At 37.5% G+C, this 24,117-nt stretch overlaps 1 protein-coding gene across 7 annotated transcripts in view; it reads right to left on the bottom strand.

The window, feature by feature from the left end:
- RALYL (RALY RNA binding protein like) overlaps positions 1-24,117 on the bottom strand; it is a 380,979-nt gene that overhangs the window by 20,229 nt on the left and 336,633 nt on the right. For 5 of the 7 annotated variants that reach the window (XM_021387920.1, XM_021387923.1, XM_021387924.1 and 2 more), the window contains 5 exons: positions 18,618-18,665; positions 12,787-12,950; positions 12,033-12,113; positions 5,234-5,347; positions 384-562 (listed from right to left, as the gene is read on the bottom strand). In XM_021387920.1, coding sequence (XP_021243595.1) covers positions 384-562; positions 5,234-5,347; positions 12,033-12,113; positions 12,787-12,950; positions 18,618-18,665 — 586 coding nt within the window. The remainder of the gene's footprint in view (positions 1-383; positions 563-5,233; positions 5,348-12,032; positions 12,114-12,786; positions 12,951-18,617; positions 18,666-24,117) is intronic. The other 2 variants (XM_021387926.1, XM_021387925.1) reach the window with 2 other exon arrangements.

Here is a 24,117-nt window from a genome sequence, read left to right as displayed (position 1 = left end):
AAGTTCTCCAATCTAGAATCTTATCTAGTTTTGAAATGCTCTCGTTAAAATAAATACACAAATGAATGAATAAATAAATAAATATAAAAAGCCAATTTACTTTTTCATCTACATTTCAGAGAATGTGAAATAATAAATGTAAAAAAAGTTAAAATATATTTAATTTCCTTTCTAAACTCACCAAGTATAGAAAATATATATTTCTTGTTTATCCTCAGAGGTTCCTGTGCCTAACATACACTACTGTATGAAGAATCTGGGACTAGGTACTTATTACAGAATATCACAGTACTGCTGTGATCTTTTTTGTTAACCCAGATTCTTGGTTCTCTGTGGTTATGTGTAGCAACTGTATAGACAGACATGGCATGGTTATTCCTTACCAGCTCATTGCTGCCATCCTCATCAAAATCCTCCTCTATCCCATCAGTCATCTCTTCTCCATCCCCATCTCCATCTGGCCCTCCTTCAATTGGATCTTCTGTAGAGTTATCTGCATTCTCTGATATGCATTCTTCTTGAACCAAATCAGCATTATCTTCCATTTGTTTCTTTTGAGCTTCTGTAAGGAAAACATACTCTATAGAAATTCAGTAACCTTCCCTACTGGTGGCAAAGAAAAGTGTTCTGAGGAAGAAACTTGTCTTTCCCATCTTCTGATAATTTGTTAAAATCCAAGTGATAATATCTACCAGTTAAATATGATAAAATCCCTTATTTTCAAAAGTTAATACATGCATTAGCAATAGTACCAACATGCTCATCTATCCCATGCAGTGGATGAAGGTTTGCTTTACTAACAAAACCAGCTTTTTGATTTTCTGGACTTTGCTTTATCTTGAGGATCCAATTGGCATAATCACCATGTGTTTATTTATCTGCAGCCAGTGAGATGTACGTTGATCTCTATGCTCTGAGAAATGGATGGCTGTTAATTGTCAATAAGTAAACAAGGATTTGCATAAATTTGCTGTGATTATCTCTCAACAACCGTACAGACAATAAAAAAATCCTTCTAGACAACTGAATACATTTTTTTTATGGAGTAAGTAATAGTTTCTCCCCCTTGGCATAACATGCCATGATAGATGAAATGAACCCCTCTCATGACTCAGATATAGGGCTTCCTATAATTTCTGCAAAGTGGTGAAAAAAAGACCATTTTTGGGGAGGCCCATAGGAGCTGTTCTGGTTGGCTTAGCACAGATTGTGCATTGTTGTGTAGCATTGTTGTGATTATGTATTTCGAGTCTCCAGGATGTGCTGATGAATTTCATCCAGCCAGCAGAAATCCAGAGGAGGACTGACAAGGGAATGACAGAGAAAGACATGATGCTAGAATGGTTAGAGGATGAGAGTTTTTTTATTTGGAGTTTAGATGAAAGGCTTTATTTTTTCAGTGTGAATACAGGCCAGAGAATTAATTGCAGGTAACTGGAATACCAATGTCTTTTTAAAAAGTCAGAGAGTGACAATACCCACCAAAGACCAAATTTCCAGATCAACACTATTTCTTCTTGTATTAGGTTTGATTGTTCTATAACTCTAGCTAGCGCCTCACCTATCTTGTTGGACAGCCAATGATTCTGCAGATTTCTTACAAACTATTTTATTTTCAGCTCCATGAATATATTATTTTCTTTTAAATTACTACCCACAACATTTAACATTCAAATCTCCTCGCGCTTTTTGGTATCATAATCTTAAATCAAGGCATTTATTTTTCTTCTACCTCTGCACATGTATTTTACATCTTACTTTCATCTCTTCAGTCTTTGTTCATCTCTACTCCCTCATTTTCAAATAATTTACTGAGGATACAGAACAATGAAGATTTTTTTTCCTTATTCACATAATTTCTGCAGAAGGATTGTTGTTAAAGAATAGAAAGTCATCTTAGATAACTGCTTTGACGGTGACGGTACTGTGTTCATACATATCAGTAGAAGATTCAGCCCACCTTTCATTTGTAAGGTGCTACACACAATACCATGCCAGTAATAAATCACTGTTACTTGCCTTACTGCACAAGGAAACGTGGGTTGTCAGCTATGCCTACTGCCTCCTGCCCTGACACCTTCTGGTATTAACCTGGCTGGGCTACTGACAAATGAATCAACTTCAGTCAAGTTTTCAAAAAGGGTTCCTGAAATTATGGACTTCATCCATTTTAACGGAAAAACTTTTAGGGGACAACTGCTAGAAAATCTGATCACTTACTTAATAGAAAAAGAAAATACCATCTCAGCATCTTACACTTTTGGGCTCTTCTGAAAAGCTAAACTTAAGATCTCACGTTTCAGCACCTGCTTTTAAAAATCTTCGTCTCAATACTGCAGGGAGAATGTTCCCCTCTAACAATTTTATCATTCCAGAACAGCTTCTTATTCCTGGCTTTCTGATTCAAATTTTTACAAACGGGAGTTATACCCACAGATTTCCTAGAGAAGTAAGTCTTCTACAAATTCTCGACAGTTATTTGCTAATCCATGTAAATACAGCTACCCCCCAAACTTGCAAATGACAATACTCAAGATTGTTTTTCAGATTCCTTTCATCTTTGTTGCCTATAGAGTTTGAGTTTTCATTCCAAAACTGTAACTTATAGTACACAGACTTTCTTGTTTAAAGAGATAACATAAGGTTTTTCTTCTTTTCTCAGGTGTGTCACAGAAGTGATATTTTAATTTCTCTTATATCCATCCTAGTGAAATTTATAATATAAATTGAAAATTTCAAATAATAAATGACAGAACATCAGCCACTACTATAAAGAGATGCAGCTTTAGAGCAGTGACTAAAGTACCCAATGAGACTGTTCAGCTTGCCTGTTTAACCTATTGCATCCTCCAAATGTTGAACTTGTAAGATTAATAATTAATATGCTTCTTAAAAGTGATGCAAGCTTTAAAAAAGATAAGCAACAACATTGCAGGACAATGGCTTGATTTTTTTTTTTTTTTTTTTTGTGATCCTCTCTGATCCCACTTAATTGAGGCCACTCCTTCTGACAGAAAAAGAGAAATAATATGGCCAAACTATTGAGTAGGAACAAAATTGTCTCACATCTGAAGCTGTCAATGGAATTGTTTAGGTACTGAGTAGTTTTACTTTACATAAGGTTTCCAGCTGAGGAAACAATCATCTGTGGACTCATCCCACAGGCTACTTAGCTTTCTTTGTCCACTTAAGAGACTTAAATGGAGATCTTGGTGTCTCTGACATTTCCCTCCCCAACTCCCCCTCAATGATATGCAGATAATCTCTGAGAAGATTTTTCATTGCTTGTCTTCAAAAGGCATAACAGTATGATTCAATACAAATCAACATTTTCCTCTTTGAGATGATTTCTATTTAAATGAGTTCTCTACAGTCCTTTAGCAAAGTGAAAATTGGATATCAAAGTACAATGACATGCAGGTTGTTTTGCATATTAATAGATTTTATATAAAAGCTCCCTGAAGTAGAGATCCACCATCTCAGAGCATTTCAGTACACAAGTGATTCAATGGAGTGCCTTGCAATTACATCTTCACTGATTACACCAACTTTTATATAACTTGCATAAACTACAAAATAGAATATAATGAATACATATTGTGTGCAGTTCTAAAAGAGGTAATCACACTCCATACTAATGGTTTACCTTATACTTGAGAAAAAAGCACTCATTTTGTGGGGTAAACTATAACAACTGAGAGATTCCTAGACTATCAATTTAGAAAATGATTATAAATAAAAGGTAAGGTTTTTAAGACTTGTTTCGTTGTTTTTGTTTTGTTTTGTTTGTTTCAAATTGTTAACCAAAAAATATTTCTTTGTAGTATCTCACTCTCGGTAAGTCATTCATTACTTCTTTTTCAATACAAGCAAGAAACTTCAGGGTTCAGAGAGACATCCCAACAATAGATCAGCAAATAGGACAAGCGCTTGGAATCAAGAAAGATCTAGATATGAATATCTATTTTGTCTCTGTCAGATCCATAAACTGCTAATTCTTTTTCACAGTCTTGATGGAACTCTTTTAATGTATCCCACTGTGGCTTTTTGGCTTCCCCAGAAAAACTGGAGTTAAGCAAGCAACATGAATCTGAGCACCCAGGCACTCAGCTGTGAATTCTAAGGCAGACTCTCTTCTACACATTTCACACAAAATACGTTCAGTTTTCACCAGAGAATGGAGAGGGGGAAAAAAAAAAAAATAAGAATTTTCATGAGATAAGGCTTCTATTTTCCCTGCTGGCTCTCAACAATATCAGCTCTCCAGTACACAGCTTCTGTACAGGGATATAACAAGAGATTTATAAGGAAGGAGCCAAGGAAATACCATAGACAGCAGTAAGAAGTGAGATAGCTTTCCGTATACACTGTGGTGAAAATATGGCCTTATAAATCCCTTATTTAGCTCAGCATGGCTTTAAAGTGCTGCTAGGTGAGATTATTCAACAAGAAAAATGATTGCTGTAATGATAGAAATAAAGATATTCAGTACATTAGAAAGCAGGTTTGGATTTTGTCATTTTCAATGTTTGCTTAAAAACAACCAAAAGATTTCAAGACAGAGTACAAGACGAACAAGAGGTGCAGCCGTTTCTACACAGACAATACAACTTCACTAGGCTGGAAGGGATCTTCAGACTCTCCAAGTTCAACCCCTGTTCAAGGCAGGACTAGCTTCAAAATTCAGTATAGGTCTATGGGGCCTTGGACTTTGGATATTCTGCTGACTTCCTGTGCAACTTGTTATAGTACTTAGAAGCACTGTAGCTGCTGCTGAGAATATTTTTCTTAATCTCAAAATGGAATTTCCCTTGCTACAACTTGTGACTACTGCCTCTTGCCCAGGCAATACTTCCAGAAATAGACCATCTAAAATTCTTAATGTGTATGGCCACAAGTATCCCCATCATCAATAGTCTCTACCTTAATTCTTTCCAGTCAATTTTTTAGTGATGTTTTGCATCCAGAATATCCAGCAGGCAACCTTTGCATTCTTTTTCTAGAAAGAAACAACTTTTACTTGAAAACAACTCTTCAAATGATGTTGCAGGCTCTGCGAAGAATACTAATTCTGCCCCCCAGTATTTCTACCTGAGAGATAATTTAGCTTGCTTCAGGCCCTCCTTTATGCAGAAGATTTTCTGGGAGGATCCAATTCTCTCTTTTATATGTCTACTCGTCTGATAAATAGGCTCTGATTTAAATAATGTAACTACAGATTGTTTTCACCTACCTGCTTCAGCTTTTTGCTGTTTTTCAATCTTTTCCAGTCTCCCTAGCAAGGAGTCAATTTTTGTTTTGATTTGGGTTAATTCCTTCTTGATTGTTTGCAACTCATCTGATTTCACTGTGGAAAAAGAGCAAAGATGCAAAACATAAAATAAGCTGTACTTGCAGCCCCCACAAACAAAATGTGTTCTTTTTTCTTTTCTCTTAGTGCAAAGTCTACTTCCTCATTCCTCTCACTGTTTTTAGATCTGATTTCAAAACTAATTTTGTTAATTAAAAATGCTGAATCTTAGGAAATCCCAGGATACTAAGCCCTAGTGGCAAAAGGTTATGTGAGATGCGCTGCTTTGTAAAAAGCATTTCAGTCAAAACATCTTAAGGGTACTCTTAGTAAATGCAAGTAATTTTATTGAAAAGAAGCCTGTAGTGAAAGAATGACTGAAATATGACAGACAGTTTCACAGTCTTGTGATGCTATTTTGTTGACCTATTTTGTAAAAATAACAATAATAACAACAACAAAAAAAGAAACCTCACAGATATTTTTCAAGAAGACTGAATGGCAACATAAATGTTAGGTCAGCCAGGAATGCAGTGTTATGTTCCAGTCAACAACTTCATTGCAGTAGAAGGTGTTAGGTATCATTGCTTTAAAAGCAATCAGTTCTGGGTAATTTCTTCTACTTTTTCCAGCTGTAGATAACATATGAAAATATTTCTTTTTATGATCACAGCTAGGGACATGGAGTCAACTCAAATAAATTAATAGGTGAAGTTTCCAAATCTATAGTGCAGTGCATTACTCCTCCTTTGCGTGCTTACTGCACTCCTGCGGTCTAACTTAAGGAGGAATGTTTCGGAGGTATCTTGTCTTCAGAAGAAATAGAGTTATGGTACTCAAGAATGATCTCCTTATTATGGCATTATCAAGACTTTTTTATGCTCAGAAAATAGTGCTAATAGATCTCTCGACCCATCCATGCTAGGAAATCATGTTGAAAAACTCAGGTGGGGAAGATGAGAACCCTGTGCTAGCATGAGACAATAAACCATTGTAAAGGTCGAGAGTAAACACAACCGTCGCTCTTAGAGCTCTTGTAGAATGAAGTAAATCACCATCTTAAACTGTGATGGACTAGCAATGGAAGAACAGTCAAAAGTATTACCTATACCTCTTCACCTTTGCTAAAAGAGGTTCGTTGCTTTTGGGTGTGTATCTGGAGAACTGGAGAGCCCTCATGCCTGGAAGAAAGGATGTTTTTGCTACAGGAAAAGACTCATTCTATTTTTGCATAAAGAGTCTCCTGGCTGAATCTTGTCTGATCAGTCCTGTTCATTGACTTTCAGGCATGTATTTCAACATGATGTCACATGAGTATTTTTAATTGGACAGGTAAAACATGCTGATGAAATGTGCAAGCAGGCTACTGCCTACTTCAGTGGTCTCTAAACCAACTTACTGCAAATTTGGAGCACATTCACTAAGGCATTAAGGTTTTTGGTGTTATGTTATGGCCCATGTGCATTATTGTTAGAACTCAGTTAAGGGGAGTCGTTTACTATATACAGTAATGAACTTGGTTAATCACTTTCTTATATGAAGGTATACCTCACAATATCATAAGCTGAAACCTCTGACCTATTCAGTGAGTGGCAGGCCTTCAAGAACTAAGCTTAAAAGTAAAATTGTGCTGGATCCTTGTATTCTCTACAGCATTTGATGCAGGAATTATTCAGTATATTTATAGAGCAGAATCTTGGAGTATTCTCAGATAAATAATGGGTCACTATCCAATCCCTAGATCTGTAAGAAAACATTAAGATTCTGACAACGGTATATTTAGAAGGTTACTTCTTCCCTCGGGGATGAGGTTTGCCTGTGTTGGAGTAGCAAAGTGATGCAGAATCTGAGGTGAAGTGGTGTGAATCTGCATAGCAGGAAATGTTAAATACCTGCAGCAGCTTGCTAATGCAGCCAGCTGGCAAAAGATTGCATGTGGCCAAGCTGTTGAGTTAGAGGTGGTTGCCAAGGCCAAAAGGTCAAAAGCCAGCAGAGACGTGATAAGGACCTAATTATATTTGTTCTGAGTATTAAAAAAATAGGAAACATTTGCACTTCTGAGTTTGGCAAAGGAACAGGCACATAAGATAGGGCTATTGTACAAGTCAGGCCAAACTCTCTGCCTCACAGGGGCATCTCCAGGGTGTCCTAGAGAGAAATAAGTTCTGGAAGCACTGTACTAGAGGGAATGCAGACCCAGCAAAGAGAATTTGACAATAAACAAAGATGCGAAATGCTGAGAAGCCTTATTTCCACCCCTATTTACATAAACTTTGGTCACTGAATCTGTAACTTATCATTTACATTAAATAAGGTTATATACATGAAATTCCACTATAAAGTAAATCACTTCAAGTTAATGTTAAAAAGGAAAGAGAAAAGAGGAAAGATATTCAGTGAATCTGTATAAGGTTCAAATGCCCATCCTGATTCTAGTCTTGCAATTATTTGGTTTTTCAAGCCTCTTACTGTCTTAATTTGGAGGGAATTGTGCAAATCTTCAAAATCATTCTCCTAGAGAAATTCAGCTCTCAGTTACATTTATACTGGGTCTTTCTGTGGTAAGCAGAGTACTAGAGACAAATTGTGAAGAACTATAAGGTCCTGGTGTATATCAAATTGAATATGAGCACGTCTGTGCCAAAGAAGAGCATTAACACACTGGGATGCACCAGGAGTGTTGTCAAGAGGACAAGTGAAGTACTTCTTCCTCTCTGTTCAGCACTGGTAAGGTCATGTTTGGAGTCTTGCACCTCCGCAGTACAAGAGGGAATGAAGAAGAGGAGCCAGAGGAGCTCAGTAATGTTTGCTGATGGGACAAAGGCCACTGACACAAATTAAAACACACAACATTCCATCTAAACACAAATAACTCTCTTTCTCTCCTTATTTATTTATACTGTGGGAATGGTCAGATGGCAGCACAGGTTACTCAGGAGGTCTCCCTCCTTGGAGATATTCAGAAGCCACCTGGCCATGGGCCTGGGTCCCCTGCTCTGTATGTCCCTGCTGGAGCAGGGCATGGGTCAGAGAGACACAGAGGGCCCTGCCAGCCTCAGCCATCCTGAGATTCTGTGATTCTGTAATTCTGGGGCATAGACTTTGGGAATAATTTTAGGATCTTTAAGCACAGTGTTATAACAGAGATAAAACATAAAGACTGTAAATACTGTACTTCAAGTGTCTTGCTTTGAGTACATAAATTATCAATTAAAAATGAATTAATTTAATTGTTAATTTGTTTTCAGACTGATCTGTCAAGAAGCTTATGAACATTAGACCAGAGCTGCATGTATTTAAATATTTATCTGCTTTTTAGTAATAGAATGGTAAAATAAAGTAGCTTACTGTTTTTTTTTTGTTGTTTTGTTTTTTAATTAGCAGATAGCCAGCAGATGACAGACTCGCATGTATAGAAAGGGAAAGAAATTGCTAATGCAATTCCTCAAGCACTGGCTAGATAAATATCTTCAACAACTTTGATGCAAAAATTAACGAAACAAGTGAAATTTGAGGGTGACATGAAGTTAGCAGATATCTATTCAGACTGAACCGGAGTAGAAGGAGTCAGATAATTTTAAGGAATGTTCCAGTAAAAAAAAGATGAAATTCAGTTGCACTGAACCACCCAAAACCCCACCCTTACTTGATTGACTAACTCCTGCTGTTAACCTGGAAACTCATCAGCTGAAAAAGAGACAAAATTATCCTTGGGTATAGTTGTTCAGTTGATAACAGGCTATCACTATAACACAGCCATGATAAAGAGAATGTTACATTAGAATGTGTAAAACGATGGATTTCTGAATATAGGTAAATGTCAATGCCATTATATTAGGATCTGGTGAGAGCTTATCTGGAATGACACATACTGATGTGCTGAATTCTAGCAAGTATATAGGGAGACAAATCATGAAGTTGACCGCAAGAATGGAAAAAACTGTACTATTACATTTTATATTTTTGCCCAAGAGAGAAGGTGAAAGGAAGTAAAACTTTTAAGTTAAGACAGTGTGGGCAAAACAAATGGATATGAACAAATGAAACAAATTTGAGCTGGAAGTTGGTGAAATAAATAGAAAAACTCCACTTCTTAGGCAGAGCTTCATCTCTTTGAAACGGATTAGATGGTGTGGCTACTTAAAACAATAAGGAAGTAGATTCAGTAGCCCTTTCCATTTCTCTGCCATGAATCTAAGAGCCTTCTAGAACACATCTTTTGTTTAAACATCTACCACAAGGGAGACATGTCACATCCAGCTCAAGAAGATACACACTGAGGTCAATCATATTTTTAGAAATGAAAGTGCTACTGTTGAATTGCAGCAACATTTTTGAAACACTTTTTGAGTCCCTCTAATTCTACTAATTTCAGAGAGGGGTCCAATCTGTTCTGACCTTTACTCCTAAATATATGGGTTCATTTTCTGGATCCAGTTTGAATGTAGAGAAGAATTACGAGAACAGCTATGTCTACGAGATTGCTACTCAAATCTGAAAAGTCTAGTACAGTAAATGATCTCATGAGAGTTTTGCTATTTGGAGATGAAATCTTTCAAGCATATGCAATAACATTTTGACACAGAAACTTGACACTAAGCTGGTGCATGGCCTTCAATGCCACTAAAGCCATAAATAGCATCCTTCCCCAAAATTAAATTTCTTTATTGAAGAGATCCTTTATTTAACTAGTAATAAATTACAATTAGAATCGACGTTGCATTAGTTCAAGGGTTTCAGATTAGCACTGTGGAGTAAAAATCATCAAAATATTAAACAGCTTAATCCCACAATTCAATATGAAAAACTTTTCCAATAAAATGGCAACAGTAGTAGCAGAACACACATTCTCTGCTTTTCAGCTTGAAGCCCCTAAGGGAACAGCTTGGTTATTTCTCTGATAAACGTCTTACAATAAGCTGATTACATTCCTGACCAAGTCAACAAAATCATGTTTCTACCTTTAAGATGAGTTGGTTGGACTTGAGAAAGAGGGAAATAATTCTATGGGGAAATCAAGCATGAAAGCGTATACTGTATGCCTTAGTCCTCTTAAAAAAAAAAAATCAACCGATTTATTTTCAGATGTGCTGCATGTAAAATGGAGTATTTTCTGCCATTTTTAAAGCACAATAAATGTTCTCTGTGTTTCAATTACCATAGTAAAAAACTGAGTGTGGAAACTCAGTAAGGATCAAGAATGAGGGCCTGTGCTTTTAGTGATTCATCTTGCATCTTTCCCTTCAGTGTTAACAGCTGGATCCAAAGATAACCTTGTCACCTGGAGCTCTAATACTGACATTTCACAGAATTCACATAATGTATTCACTTGAATACAATGAAGAATACTTTAACTGAGGCACAACATCCTATTAGGATGTACAAACTCCTGATTGCAATTCCATAAAATTCACAGGTTCTACAGCATTTGCCATTTTACACAACCAGTGTTTTGGAGGTCTCAAAGCAGGTGGTTTTGGGTACTCATACTTGAACAAAGATTCAGTCCTATAATCCACAATTAGCACTACTTAATTCCTGCCACGGGACTATAAAATGTTTTCTGAAATGCAGAATGAGTAATAAAGCAAATTTGGTGATTATTCTCAGGAGCAAATATCCAGGTGTTAATGTAATATGCTCTGTTCCATTTATTACAGTAAAAATCCGAATTTCTGTGTGAGGGACTTCCTTGACATCTCTTGGGAGACAGTGAATAAATATATATAAAAATTTATCTGAAAATAATTCATCTTCTTCAAGGCAAAGTGAGTACAAAAAGCCCATTCTTATCAGACCACCCTTTAGGAAAAGTAGTGAATTGAATGCACTGATACTACTAAGTTTTCATACAGATAAGACATCCCTAAAATCAAAAAAAGGAGATCTAGGGAAAGAATATGTAACTGTATATACGTACTAAAGTTTTGATTCATTATGGGAAAACCCAAACTCCAGCAAAAACTAGCAAAATCACTTAAATTCCATATCTACTAACATGAAGATATTGAGCTATAGGCTCTCTTTTAAATTGATATTAGGAATCATGTTTCAGGAGCTGATGAATGACTAAGAGTGGATATGCATAAGTGGATCTGTTCAAGATGTGTTCGATAATGATCTAGACACACGTTCATCCTCCAGATAACAAAGGAAGTGTTACTACTCCCACACATCTACTTATGGTGTGAATGAACTGCACAATATAACATGTAAATTTATGTTTTCCTGTTTCCTAGGTATCAAACTTCCCACTGTTGGTAACAGACATCTAGCCAATTCATTCACTAGAGACTTGTGTGTGGTTTGACTGCCAAGACAACAGATCCTCACATGTCATCCTAATCAAGAAATGTCCTGAGCTGCTTGTTACTCAGTGTACCACACTATCTTTTGCTCTGCTCATCATACTTTCATTCTTTCAGTCACATGCATATTTATTACACATTCTCTTTTAAGGTCTTGAATGCCATGAGTTCATACAATAGGACCAAGAATGGTTCCCAGTGGACTCAATAAGGTTCCATCTTTTTTGTTAGATGTTAGCGTGTGAGATTTGGACAGGTTATTCAGGAAGAGTATGTATTTTTCTCATCCTGATGCCAAATTAGCCCCTTTTCCAGTAAGATGTACTGTTGTGGATTCACTTTATGCATAAGACAGTAGGATGCTCTGTTGGTTGGCCTGGTACTGCAAACGTGTTATTGAAGTCCCTTCATTCTTTCTAATATCTGATCCCTACCTGATCTTTCTCTTCCTCTTCCAGTGACGCTTCCAAGGGCAGTATCACTCCACATAAGGGGCAGGGGAAGACGGGTGGGTGCTGAAAGATGCATGGAGAGGAGGATGAAGTTCCTGGGAGATACTACAGGGTGGGGAAGTTGGTGAGAATGTAGGAGGGAATGCCTGCTATTTGTCAGCTCCTCTAAGGCCAACTCAGTAAGGAAGGGCTGAATAACCCCAAGTTATCAATCCTGTTTCATACTCCCTTTATAACAGGCGAAGACATTTTTGCCTCTTTCTATTTTAAAAGGAATCACAGGTGAAAAATCAAACACAACCCAACCTCCCTCCCTTCCCTGCCCCAAACCACCCTCTGTACCTCACATGTGAATGGAAACAACCCTCAAGACTCAATAGAAAGCAGTCTTTCTCAGTCTGTCTATAAGATTATTAACTTTGCTCTATGATCAGCTGTTCACAAGATCTCATGGTGCATAAACAGCCAGGATAACTGGAAGGAGACTTCTGAGGCTGAAGGAGTGAGGCCAAAGGTCAAATATGGACCAATAATGGAGTTATTTCCAAAGTTACACCAATGTTCTCTTTGACTAACACCAAACGTGTGGCACCTTCACTCATTTAAAAAAAAAAAAAATCAAGCAAAATACTGAGGGTAAGAAATAACTCCGAAAGAGCTATATAGTGGAAGCTGCCTGTTTGCAGAAATTAATATGATCATTGTTTCAAAATCCAAACTCATACGAGCAACTCACATTTGGATCCTGAGGAAGAAGTCCCACTTGAGGTGGATCGTGATGTTCCTTTCATGGAGAAAACCCCTTTGCCTCTGCGAGTTGTTGTCACAGCCACACGAGGACGCTTCAATGGTATCACTGCACGAGGTGGTGGGGGGACACGTCCATGATAATCAAACAACCTAGAACAAATGAAGTCAGCTGGACTCCATAAAACCTTCTGTGACTTCATGACATGGAAGCCCTGTCAATTAAATTTTCATGCTTTCTTTGAGAAAATTAACCTTTGAAATCTAATCACTTTATATCATAGTCAAATTAGGTTTCAAGGACCTATGCGCATTAAGTGCCCTGTTCAGAGTTTAGTCACAGTCCAATGCATAGCTCAGATTTTGCATCATTGAAATGAGGGAGGATGTTTTATGGGACTCTGTTATTTGCAGTATGGAAAATCCATAACCTGCTTTCCGCAGGTTCAGATCATTTCACTGTACACAACTGACAGCAGTACATTTTATTGTAGTGACAGTTCGGCTCCTTTATTGTACGCATGAATTGAATTCTACTTTTCTATCTGCTATTCTTATAAATAGAAAAATAAATGAACTTTTCTGAAACCAGACATCATCATAAAGAAATATCCTGCATTAAAATATCCAGTAGTTTCTACTGAGGGAACTGTATATCCTATAGAATTGATAGAAAAGAGGGCCCATGTCCTCTCTTTATTCAATAACAAATTGATGTACAATCACTGAATTACTAAAGCGTGATTAATAAAATAGGATATTAGTCTTGTTCAAATCAAACCACTATATATATTCAGAGAATTGCTACTACAGTCACTAGAAAATACTCTATAAACAAAAACAAGTAGTGTTCCCAAACAGAATGCCCCAATCTTAAAAAGCAGTTATTAACAGCAGCTGATAAACCTGCATAGAAGAAAATAAGAAAAATAAGAAATAGGAAAAGTAATCAAAAGTTAGATATACTTAAAACATAAAATCCTTTGGCTCTGAACACAACAGATTAGGAGAAGAAAGTTGAGAAAATGAAGATTCCAGTCCTAAGACTGAAATAGAGGGACAAGCAACATTATCAGGAAATATCTTGTGTTCTACTCACATGCTATTGCAACTACTAATTATGTAAATTTATAACTGCATGTCTAATTTTCACAATTCTAACTACTGTTTCCCAGCTGGGTGGATAGACATACATTTGAAAACAGAGACACAAGAAACAGTAATTAACTGCCACACTGTCTAACAGCACACTGATCAGGAAGCAGAGTCAAACTTAAGTCTTCTAGCCCATTTTCTGTCAAGCAAACACCTAACATTAAAATCCTGGAAACCTTCCAGTTGTCTGCATCATAATCTTATAAACAATACAAACAACGTCTCTCCTTTTCCATAGCTATTTACAACACATGCCATAAAGATCCTGACGCTCACATTGAACTTGAACTCCATCACTTCGAACATGCTGTTTGAATGCAGTTTCTAACTATTGTAAGCATAACTAAAAATTCTTTGTAATTACGAACAAAAAAATACAGATTTCTTAAATTTTACAGAAATATTATGGTTTGCTGTCAGTCATATCCTTTATTATATTGGATCATCCGCAGGCTGGTCACAGTCTCTCATGTGACATTACTGGAACAAAATATTTCAGAAAATCTCTAAGTTATCAAGCAGTAGATCATTTTCAATGATTTGTCCGAAGGTGATTTTTCTTTCTAGTTTTTAATAGCTCATATTTCTATGAAGTTGTACATATTTCAATGACACACAGAACAGAAATATTCAGTCCTGGGAGGGGTGGGTCTAGAGGAAAGATGAGGAAGGAATCTTTACTAGGGATCGTCATGACAGGACAAGGAGTAATATTTTTTAACTAAGAAAAGGGTAGATTTACGTTAGATACAAGGAAGAAATTCTTTACTAAGAGGGAGGTGAAGCCCAGAGAAGCTGTGGACATCTCATCCCTGGAGCTATTCAAGCCTGGGTTGGATGGGGACAGGCCCTGGGCAGCTTGATCTGGTGGAGAGTAGGGCAACAAATATTATTAGAGGTCTGGAGCATCTCTCTTACAAGGAAAAGTTGAGAGATCTGGGACTGTTCAGCCAGGAAAAGAGAAGACTGAGAGGGGATCTCATGACTGTAAGTATGCGAAGTGCAGGAGTCAAGTGGATGTGGCCAGACTCCATTCAGTGGTGAGCAGCAACAGAACAAGGGGCAATGGGCACAAACTGCAACACAGAAGTTCCATATGAACATGAGGAAGAGCTTCTTTAATGAGTATGACAGAGCACAGGAACAGGCTGCTCAGAGAGGTTGTAGAGTATCTGGAAATACTCAAAACTCATCTGGATAATTTCCTGTGTGACCTGCTGTATGGAATCTGCTTTAGCAGGGGGTTGGACTCAATGAGCCCACGAGGCTCCTTCCAACCCCTACAATTCTGTGAATCCCCCCCTACGGCAGAGGAGCTGGGACTAGAAAATCTTTAAGATCCCTTCCAGTTCAAACCATTCTATGATTCCAGGATTCAGTTATAAAGTCATGCTTTGTTCCTATAATCACCGATATGCAGATAAAGTGCATATTCTCCCCATTCCTTCTAAATTGTTCAGTGCTGATCTTGTCAGTCTGCCTTCATATAGATTTTATTTCATGAAAGAAACTAGTTTTGCCACACTTTTCTGACCCCATAATTGCTTTAGTATAGATAAGATAGGTGTATTCATTCTGAATAATTCAGAAGAGTTTGGAAATCTAATGAATATTAAAAAGCAAGAAATTCAGAAAGTTAAAATTAAAAAGCATGAAAAGTTCAGAAATTCAGAAAATCATGAATAAATTTCTTCATTTATATTTCCCAAAAGTATGTTGATCTGTGTGATCATTGTGTTAATGCATTGAATTCTCTGTGAATTTTTCATTTTCATGCCTGTCACATAAGACTTCTCATCTTCCATGCCCTTTACCTTGGATCTTACAGAGACATTTAACCTCCTAAACTTTTTACATCAACACAGCAGCATTTCCAGCCCTGGGAGATGAATCTTATATTTGAGTTTTCTACCATTAAAATGATGCTTTCTTAATCCTGAAGGACTTCTAAATCAGAAAACAATACTATTGAATACATTTATAAGCACATTTCTGTCAGTTGGTTTCCATAGTAAGACAATCACAAACCCAGACTACCACAACAGCATTTACTATCCCATAAATATTTATTCTGTTGTGGAAGTGTTATGATTCTAGTTCATTAGAGTGACCTGCAATGTACAGAACTAGTGAAAAAGCCTAAGGACTAATAACTTTCATGTTCAGGTGGTATAAATCATAAAGAGTGCTGTATAAGACACAGGCAAATCCACTGAAAAAATCCTCAGAGCATCAACTTTGGGTAAAGTAAAAACAAGCCTGTACGAGTTAACTTCTCCCAGGAGAGGAGCAGCTTCTACTATTATGGGTGGACTCAGCAGGATTACACTGAGTTGATGGCTTTTACTCCATGTTTACAGGTCACTGTTTTTAGCTTTGTCCAAGGTTAGCATAGCCACTTATATGAAGAAACAAATAAAGCAGCTTGAATTGAATAAATCCCAGTTAAAAAAAAAAAAACAGAAAACAACAAAGACATTGTTTCTGTATACTTTTCCTATAATATTTCTAAGCAGAACTGTACATATACATGAAAAACTTAATTTCAGGGTATAAGCCACTACTCTGCTGTTGTCTGCTGTTATAATGTAAAAGAAATCTCAGAATAGAGGTTGAAGGACCAATGTAGAGTTATCAACTGACTCATCTGGCCTGTACTAAACTGGGCTAGTACATGGGTTGCTCTGAAAATAATGCCTGCTATTTATTTGCAAGGAAAATAGAATAGATGCAAAACATCATCACTTGATAGCACATATTCTCAGCTGCAAAACACTGTTTTTCAACAGTCACCACCATTAGTTATGCATTTTTGCCAGCAATGAACAAGAGCCTGCATGCTGTGCTCATAAAATCTGCATGGCTGTCCAGAATGCGGCTTGTCTTTCATGTCACTGTCACAATTTTTTCTTCATGGGGGAATTCAGCTCCACATCTTTGCTTCTTTCACACTTCCATGTCAGATGCCATTTTGTCAGACTGCCCTTCTGCTGCTATCTGTCACATGGCAACAAAATGTAACAGAACACACTAGTGAGAAGGTTCAGCCTCTACTGCCATGTCACCGACATCTGCCTTTGACACTGTGGGCCAACATAACAAAATTGGAGCCATTATTTTCAGAGCAGCTCTCATATAATGAAGAAATACATTATAGCTGGATCAGGAGTTGGTAATCCATTGGCCTTCCATTTTAACCCTGTGTTTTGGTGTTTCTTCAATATCCATAGTCATAGAATCACAGAGTCATGGCTTGGGTTAGAAGGGACCTTAAAGATCACACTGTTCTAAACCCCTCACCATGGGCAGGGTTGCCGCCCACCAGATCAGGCTGCCCAGGGGCCCATCCAACTTGGCCTTGAACTCCTACAGGGATGGAGCTTACACAGCCTCTCATCACAATCTGAGTAAAAAATATATTCCTAACATCTAACCAAAATCTCCCCTCTTTTAATTTAAAGCCATTCCCACTTATCCTATCCCTATCACACTTAAAAAGTCAGTTCCCTTCCTGCTTGTAAGCTCCCCTCAAGTACTAGAAAGGCCACAATGAGACCTCCCCGAAGCCATCTCTTCTCTAAGCTGAACAAGCCCAACTCCATCAATATATTTTCATAGGAGAGGTGCTCCAGCCCTTTGACCATTTTTGTGGCACTCTTCTGGAACTGCTCCAACAGCTCCACCTCCCTCTTGTACTGGTGTCCACAGAATTGGACACAGTACTTCAGACGAGGCCTCAAGGGGGCAGAATAGAGGTGGACAATCCCCTCCTCCTCCCTTCTGGCCACCTCTCTTGATGCAGCCCAGGATATTTTTGGCCTTTCTTGGGCTGCAAGTGCACACTGCTGGATCATGTCCAGTTCTGTTTCCACTAGGACCCCGAAGTCCTTCTCTGAAGGGCTGCTCTCAATGAGTTCTCCCAGTCTGTATTCATGTCTGGGATTGCTTTGACCCAAGTGAAACACCTTGCTCTTGGCCTTGTTAAACCTCATTAGATTCTTGTGTGCCCACTTTTCGAGCCTATCCAGGTCCCTTTGGATGGCAATGCTTCTGCTGTGACAACTTAACCACTCATCCAAATGAATACCTTAAAATTTCCACAGCACTGAGCTAGGCTGTGTGAAGGTACTCAAGTCTCCAGTTGCTCAGGTATCCTCACTCTTTTTCCTGCTATGGAAATACACATGTTGTTCAATTTATCTGAATTCTGTTAAGGTCATTCTAGACTTCTAAACAGTCTCAGAAGACAAAAACACATATTTCAGGAGACAGTCTATATCTTTTCAGACCCTTGGTTGAAAGAAAAAGACACAAGCATCAGTACTTAAGAATTCTGCAGCCATTATATGTTCCAGAGAAAGTAAGCCTAGAAGAACTCTGCAGGAAGAAACAGTGAGCAATTAAGCTACCATTAAATTTTTCAGCAAAGAAAATGCCCCAGTAGCTCTCAGAGAGGGTAATATCAAAAGAGTTGTTTAATGAGCAAACACTGAGTGGTAATCTTCTCTTTGATATATTCAAATAACATACTTCAAATACACAATAGAAATGATGAAATGAATAATATGCAAAATCAAAACAGACCTGCCTAACCAAACAATGTGATTACATTATAAACAAACAGTAGAAATTTTGTAGAATGGACAAAAATATAACCACACATACCGATTGTAGAAATCATCCCTGTAGTAATCATAATCAAAGACATAACCACTGTGGGAAAAAAAAAAACAAAACACAAGAATGTATGAGCTTATAGAAAAATACACACTGATCAAAGCATTTGTGTTAATATTAGCTTACTCTCATGTTTCAAGCCAGTTTTCAGAGTCCTTTCACTTCCATTCCACAACCATATACTATACATTATGTTTGCCAAAGCTGTTGTCAGGTATTACTCTGTAGAAAATTTGGAAACATGAAGTCTGGGACAAGTAGAACAGTGAAAACAGTTGACAGCACATATAGAAAGGATTTAACACACCACACTGCTCTGTAATTAGAGGATCATTATGGCGTAATACCCTGAGCGATCAAATGAAGCGAGCACTCTAATACTGAAACGCTCTTCTTTGCTGGGCTGACATAATTAGTGGCCTAGGAAGATTGTTAAATACATGAAAGATTGGTAAATGAGTGAGTAGGGGAGGACTGAAATTAGATAATGAATTAGTTTCATGAAATATGTTCGAATGGTTGGATTGTTGATTCTTGAGTTCACCAGATCTTTTATCATAAACAGAAAAGGAAAAATAATTAAGCAAATGAATGGTGTAGGTAATAATGCTAGAGATAACTTTCAGGCTCAAAAGAGAACATACTTATCAATCTAGGAAAAGAAAGGCACCATCAAGTGAAATAAATATAGGTAGGAGATTGAAAATGTCTAGAAGAAAACTATTTTATGAGTTGTCAATTGTGAAATAAATCCTTCATTGTTCTTCCTGTGTTTGCATTCCATTAGCTAGTTTCTCCCTTTATGTGAAGAAATAGCACTGAAGTGCATCTCACACATCCAAAAAGCGAACAAAAATAATAAATGTTCTGCACTCAACATTTGCTTTGTCTGACTAGGAGCAGAAAGTGTAAGTTTTTTACTTACCTTACTAGGACAATTATCAACGAATGAGACATGAAAAAAAGAAAGTATCACAAAAAAAAAAAAAAAAAGAACAAAATTTAAATAAGAAAGCAGAAAGATAGGAGAGAGGAAGAACAGAGAGAGTGAAAAAAACATTCACTGAAAATAAACGTGAAAAGTTGCATATTAATGAAGTTTGTCTTCAAATAGAATGGTATTCTGGACTGTTTCTGCTCTCCAACATATTTTTAGTGCATAGCTTGTAGCGTAGGTCAAAAATTCTTGAATTCCTTGGTCTTGTTCTCCCTCATCCCATAAAAACTTTTCCCCATTTTCTTACCTTTGCTAAGTCTCAGAGGCTCACTGCTTAAAAAGGAAAAAAAAAAATAGAGTTGGCAGACTAAAATTGCCTTATCTACCATTTCATCTTGCAGTTGTAATTTTGAGGGCTTGCAATTTGCCATATCTGCAACTTGCAAAAACACCCACCAAAGTAGCTGAAGGCTAGGAGGCAATTTCCACCTCTGCCTTGGATGGAAAAGTGCCCAAGCCTCTAGTGATCAGATAAGTTATGCTGGACCAGTATTGAAAATCATGGGACTCACCAGGTGAAGAAGCCAGCTGTAGCCCTACTGTTAAATTATTTGAGAAACAAAAGCCCTACATACATTTTATATGAAACACTCATTAAATAAAAAAGCCCTAGGAGACTAGAACCAAGAAAAAAGCTAAGCATCTGGTAAAGGAAGAAAAACAACATTAAATAATACTATTTAGACCTTATATAGCAATCATATTTTTGTATTTTACCTTCACGCAACTCTAGTAAATTTTTCCCTAAACAACACAACTGCTTTTATTTTGTCTTTCACTAAATAGCCACTCTACATGACATTAAGAGGTGGTAAAGCTATTATTTTATTTACAGCTATCCACAGTTTCCTAATGGCTTTATTTAGATGCATGATTAATAGCTGCAATAATCCTGCACTTAATATTCAGTTTGTGTTTTTAAGTAGAAGAGGACAGACAATTTGAAGAAAAAAGATTCAATTTAAAAGGCCTGTCACATGAAACCTTTCACCTGGAGTGGCATTAATTTAATTTACATGAAGATGAAATAAATTCAGTTTTTCAAGGTTAAAGACCATGAAGCCAATGAACAATAATTCACTTTAAACCAGCTGGTGTAACGATGAAGGGCAGCTCAGCTCTGGGATCTAGTACGTACTTTGAGAAGCAAGCTTGTGTTATTTAAGGCAAGCCCCCCCTAGGACAGAACAAAACTATCCCCTCACTGGACTTCTGAAGTATGTAATTCTTCATATTCAAAATGCCATGACAGAGAAGTCTCAAAACCACTCCTGGGAATGGAGGTGCTGGAGGGGCACAGGAGGGAGGGAGATCTCAGGCAGAGGTCTGAACATGCCAGGTCAGTAGGACTGAGAGAGAGTTGAGCAGTTGGAAAAAGTTCACAAGTTCCTCAGATGAGAGTAGTAGGTAGAGAAGGCTTTGGATACTGTTGTTTGGGCAGGGAAAGTGCAAGAAAGGGTTTCTGGTGTGATGACCAAATGTTTCTCTCCTTCCTCATTTTCTACTCACACTCTGCCACTGTAAAAGTGAGAAGATCCTCTCATACAGTATTCCTCAGGTACAGTATTCTTATATTGAAAAATGTGGTTTAGCACATTTCATTTTTTTTTTAATTTAGAGAAAAATCTAGGATGATCTCTTTTGAGAGAAGTAGTTTCGCATATCAGTCAGCCACTAAGCAGTTCGTTCTTTTGTTCTGTTCCCTGTTCAGGTAACTTCTGCCTTGAAAATGAACCACTTTGCATTCCTTCAGCTTTACCAGTGACAATTTCAACCCACCATTCTCCATGTGGTCTAATGTTTTCTTTGGGACCAGAAAAAAGTAGCACATTTCGCAGCCTGATTATCACATGACAATGTAATTCATGAATTTCTGTAAACTTCTATGAGTTGTTTATATCATTTACCTTTTAAAATATTTCACTGCTTTGCAAGCATCTGATACTGCTATTATGGTTGCCCAGAAACATGTTGCTCATCAAAATTCATTATCTGATAAAAGTTTTAGTCTGCAAAAATATAGAAGAGGAGCATCACCCTTATGTTCTTATGTTTTTATATTTTCACCAGGAGAAACCTCAGGAGTTTTCATCGAGTGTTTTACAGCAGAAGCCATCTAAATGACTTCAATACAGATGTTGCCTCCAACTTGAAAGTTAAGGTGCTTTGTGTTTTTGTATGGTTTAGCTCTGTAACATCCGTTGCTACTGAGATAAGAAGTAAATGCTGGTTTTCTAAATGATTTTTGACAGTGAAACTCTGAAATAAGCACACCCAAGGCTTCAGCCACAGCAAACATTATCCAATCTGTTCATCCTGTCCATGTATCTGCCAAAAAAATTACTGACCCTATGACTGGGATGTGAAATGTAAACATATTGTGCCTTTTAATAGTGTGGCCTGCTAGAACAATTGACAAGCTAACAGGAGTTGATTTGCTTCCTTTTCTAATCAGAGCATTTTAAGTGAAATCTTCACAACTCAAGGGCATCCCTGCTAATTGAATCCCATGTCCCACAACGTGGGTGCTGGGGACTGTAGCAGGAGGCGGGGAGGGAATTTCTGCTTTCCACATAGGCTATTCAGGGTCTCTCTGCATTGGAAAAGGGAGTTTCTGTGTGGAAGTGCTGTTCATAAGAGCAGAAAATAGCCAGTTCTGCACACAAAATGACCCCTCATCTAAGACCACTGGCAAAGATGTGGTATCAGCTAATTTGCTCTTGTACAAAAAGCAGAGATGGATGGGCTATTGTGAGCTCTCAGCAGAGCAAGGGGCTCACTTTTTCCCCTTTCTCATCACTTAGTATCCTTTAAGAAAGATGGCTGAATTCAAAATTTCATCATGGAGATAAGACATTTATCTTTCCATGCTATTTATTAAAATGATGGAAGGAGAATAACACTGTAGAACCTCACCCATTGTTGACACTTACAGAATAAGACAGGTAGAAGAGCATAGGTCTAAAGCGCTGAGAAACATCATCGTGATTCTTTTTTTGTCCCTATGGTCTGGGTCTGTTCCTCCATTTTTGAAACTTTTTATGCAGCTGCAGCAGCACAGTCGCTGCAGCAGCAGCACAGCTACAGCACTGAGCTCCTGGGGATAAGTGTCCTTTGCTTCAACAGCTGGGTTAACAGCCCATGGATGCAAGACATCATGTGAGACCCTTAAAGGTCTGGGGTTTTATGAGGGCAATTCCTAGTGCTCTTGGTTGTGAAGCAGTTGTTCTGTGCAAGTATTGTAAAGGCTGTGATCCAGAGATAATGAAAAGAACCCAAAATGGATGACCTAGAAGAAAAAAATCTCTGCTTTTCAAAATAATCTTTTTTTTTTTCATTTTTTTTCAATTGTAAAGTGGAATGATGATGTTTCATTTGTATTAATACACTGAAGACATTATACTGAATGCAGTTAGCACATCTCTGTCTACAACCATAATTGTTCACACTTCTACAGCCAAGGGACAGACAGAAGCTTCGGTCAGTGCTGCAGTATAGAACACAAAGCAGAAAATTAGCACGGATAATCACTGGCACTGAGATCAAGGTGTCTGGATGGCTCTTAACCTCTTGGGAGTTATTCCTTAGCAACCCACTAACCTGTGCTACAGAGGCTGCAAGAAATTACTTGCGTAGTGTAGAATACCAAACATTCAGGAAGTCAGAAGCAGAGAAGGGTTTAAAGGAGCCTGTGAACTGGTGGAGTCCGCTGTTTCAGAATGACACTAAACAGGCAGATCACTTACCCACAGACACATGCACCTCTGCAGCATTAACAATAGACCTGCATGCACGATGCTGCTATTAAAGTGGAACTCAGTAAGGAACAATAATGCTCGTGCTAAGGCAAAGAAAACTCATCAATATTACGTGCTTCTGTTAAGAAAAAGCCATAGCTCCCTTTTCTGACCAAGTACCAAGGAGACAATCTTGTACAAGTTGTCTCTTTTAGACTAATTTTACTTAAATACTTGTATTACTCTAAATCCAGTGTGTCTAAAGAATAGAGACCCCAAAGACCAGATTTTCAGATCTATAATGCTGTTTGCATTCAGTTTCTTATGCACATCAGCAGTTACAGTCAGACAAATGAAGAATTATGCTCCTGCATCTCTGCAATAACCCACTGGATGTTATTATGTATTTATCTGATGATACTGTATATTGAAAATATCTTGGCACCATATATCCTCGTGAATGCAGTGTTGTGTGCCCACACAAAAATTTTTATAAGCTAATGGTCACACTCTGTTTTAATTTACTTTTCTCCAAACACTAGTTAGTGTAACTTCAGTGGAGTTACTCTGATTTTAAGAGAGTTAATGCAGCAGAACAGAAGGAACTTCTGTTATTTTCATGGCAACAAAAAATTCTGTTGTGCATCTGAGTCACCCTTAGCTAATATCACTTTTCTTTTCCACACGTACAGAGATGTATTTGTAAATCATAAATGTTGACAAACCAGACATAATGCATCTTAATTCAATTGAC

Source organism: Numida meleagris, chromosome 2, assembly GCF_002078875.1.
Source record: "Numida meleagris isolate 19003 breed g44 Domestic line chromosome 2, NumMel1.0, whole genome shotgun sequence".
NCBI lineage: Eukaryota > Metazoa > Chordata > Aves > Galliformes > Numididae > Numida > Numida meleagris.
Note: the sequence above shows the minus strand (reverse complement) of the source record. Positions and strands in the feature narration are given on the sequence as shown.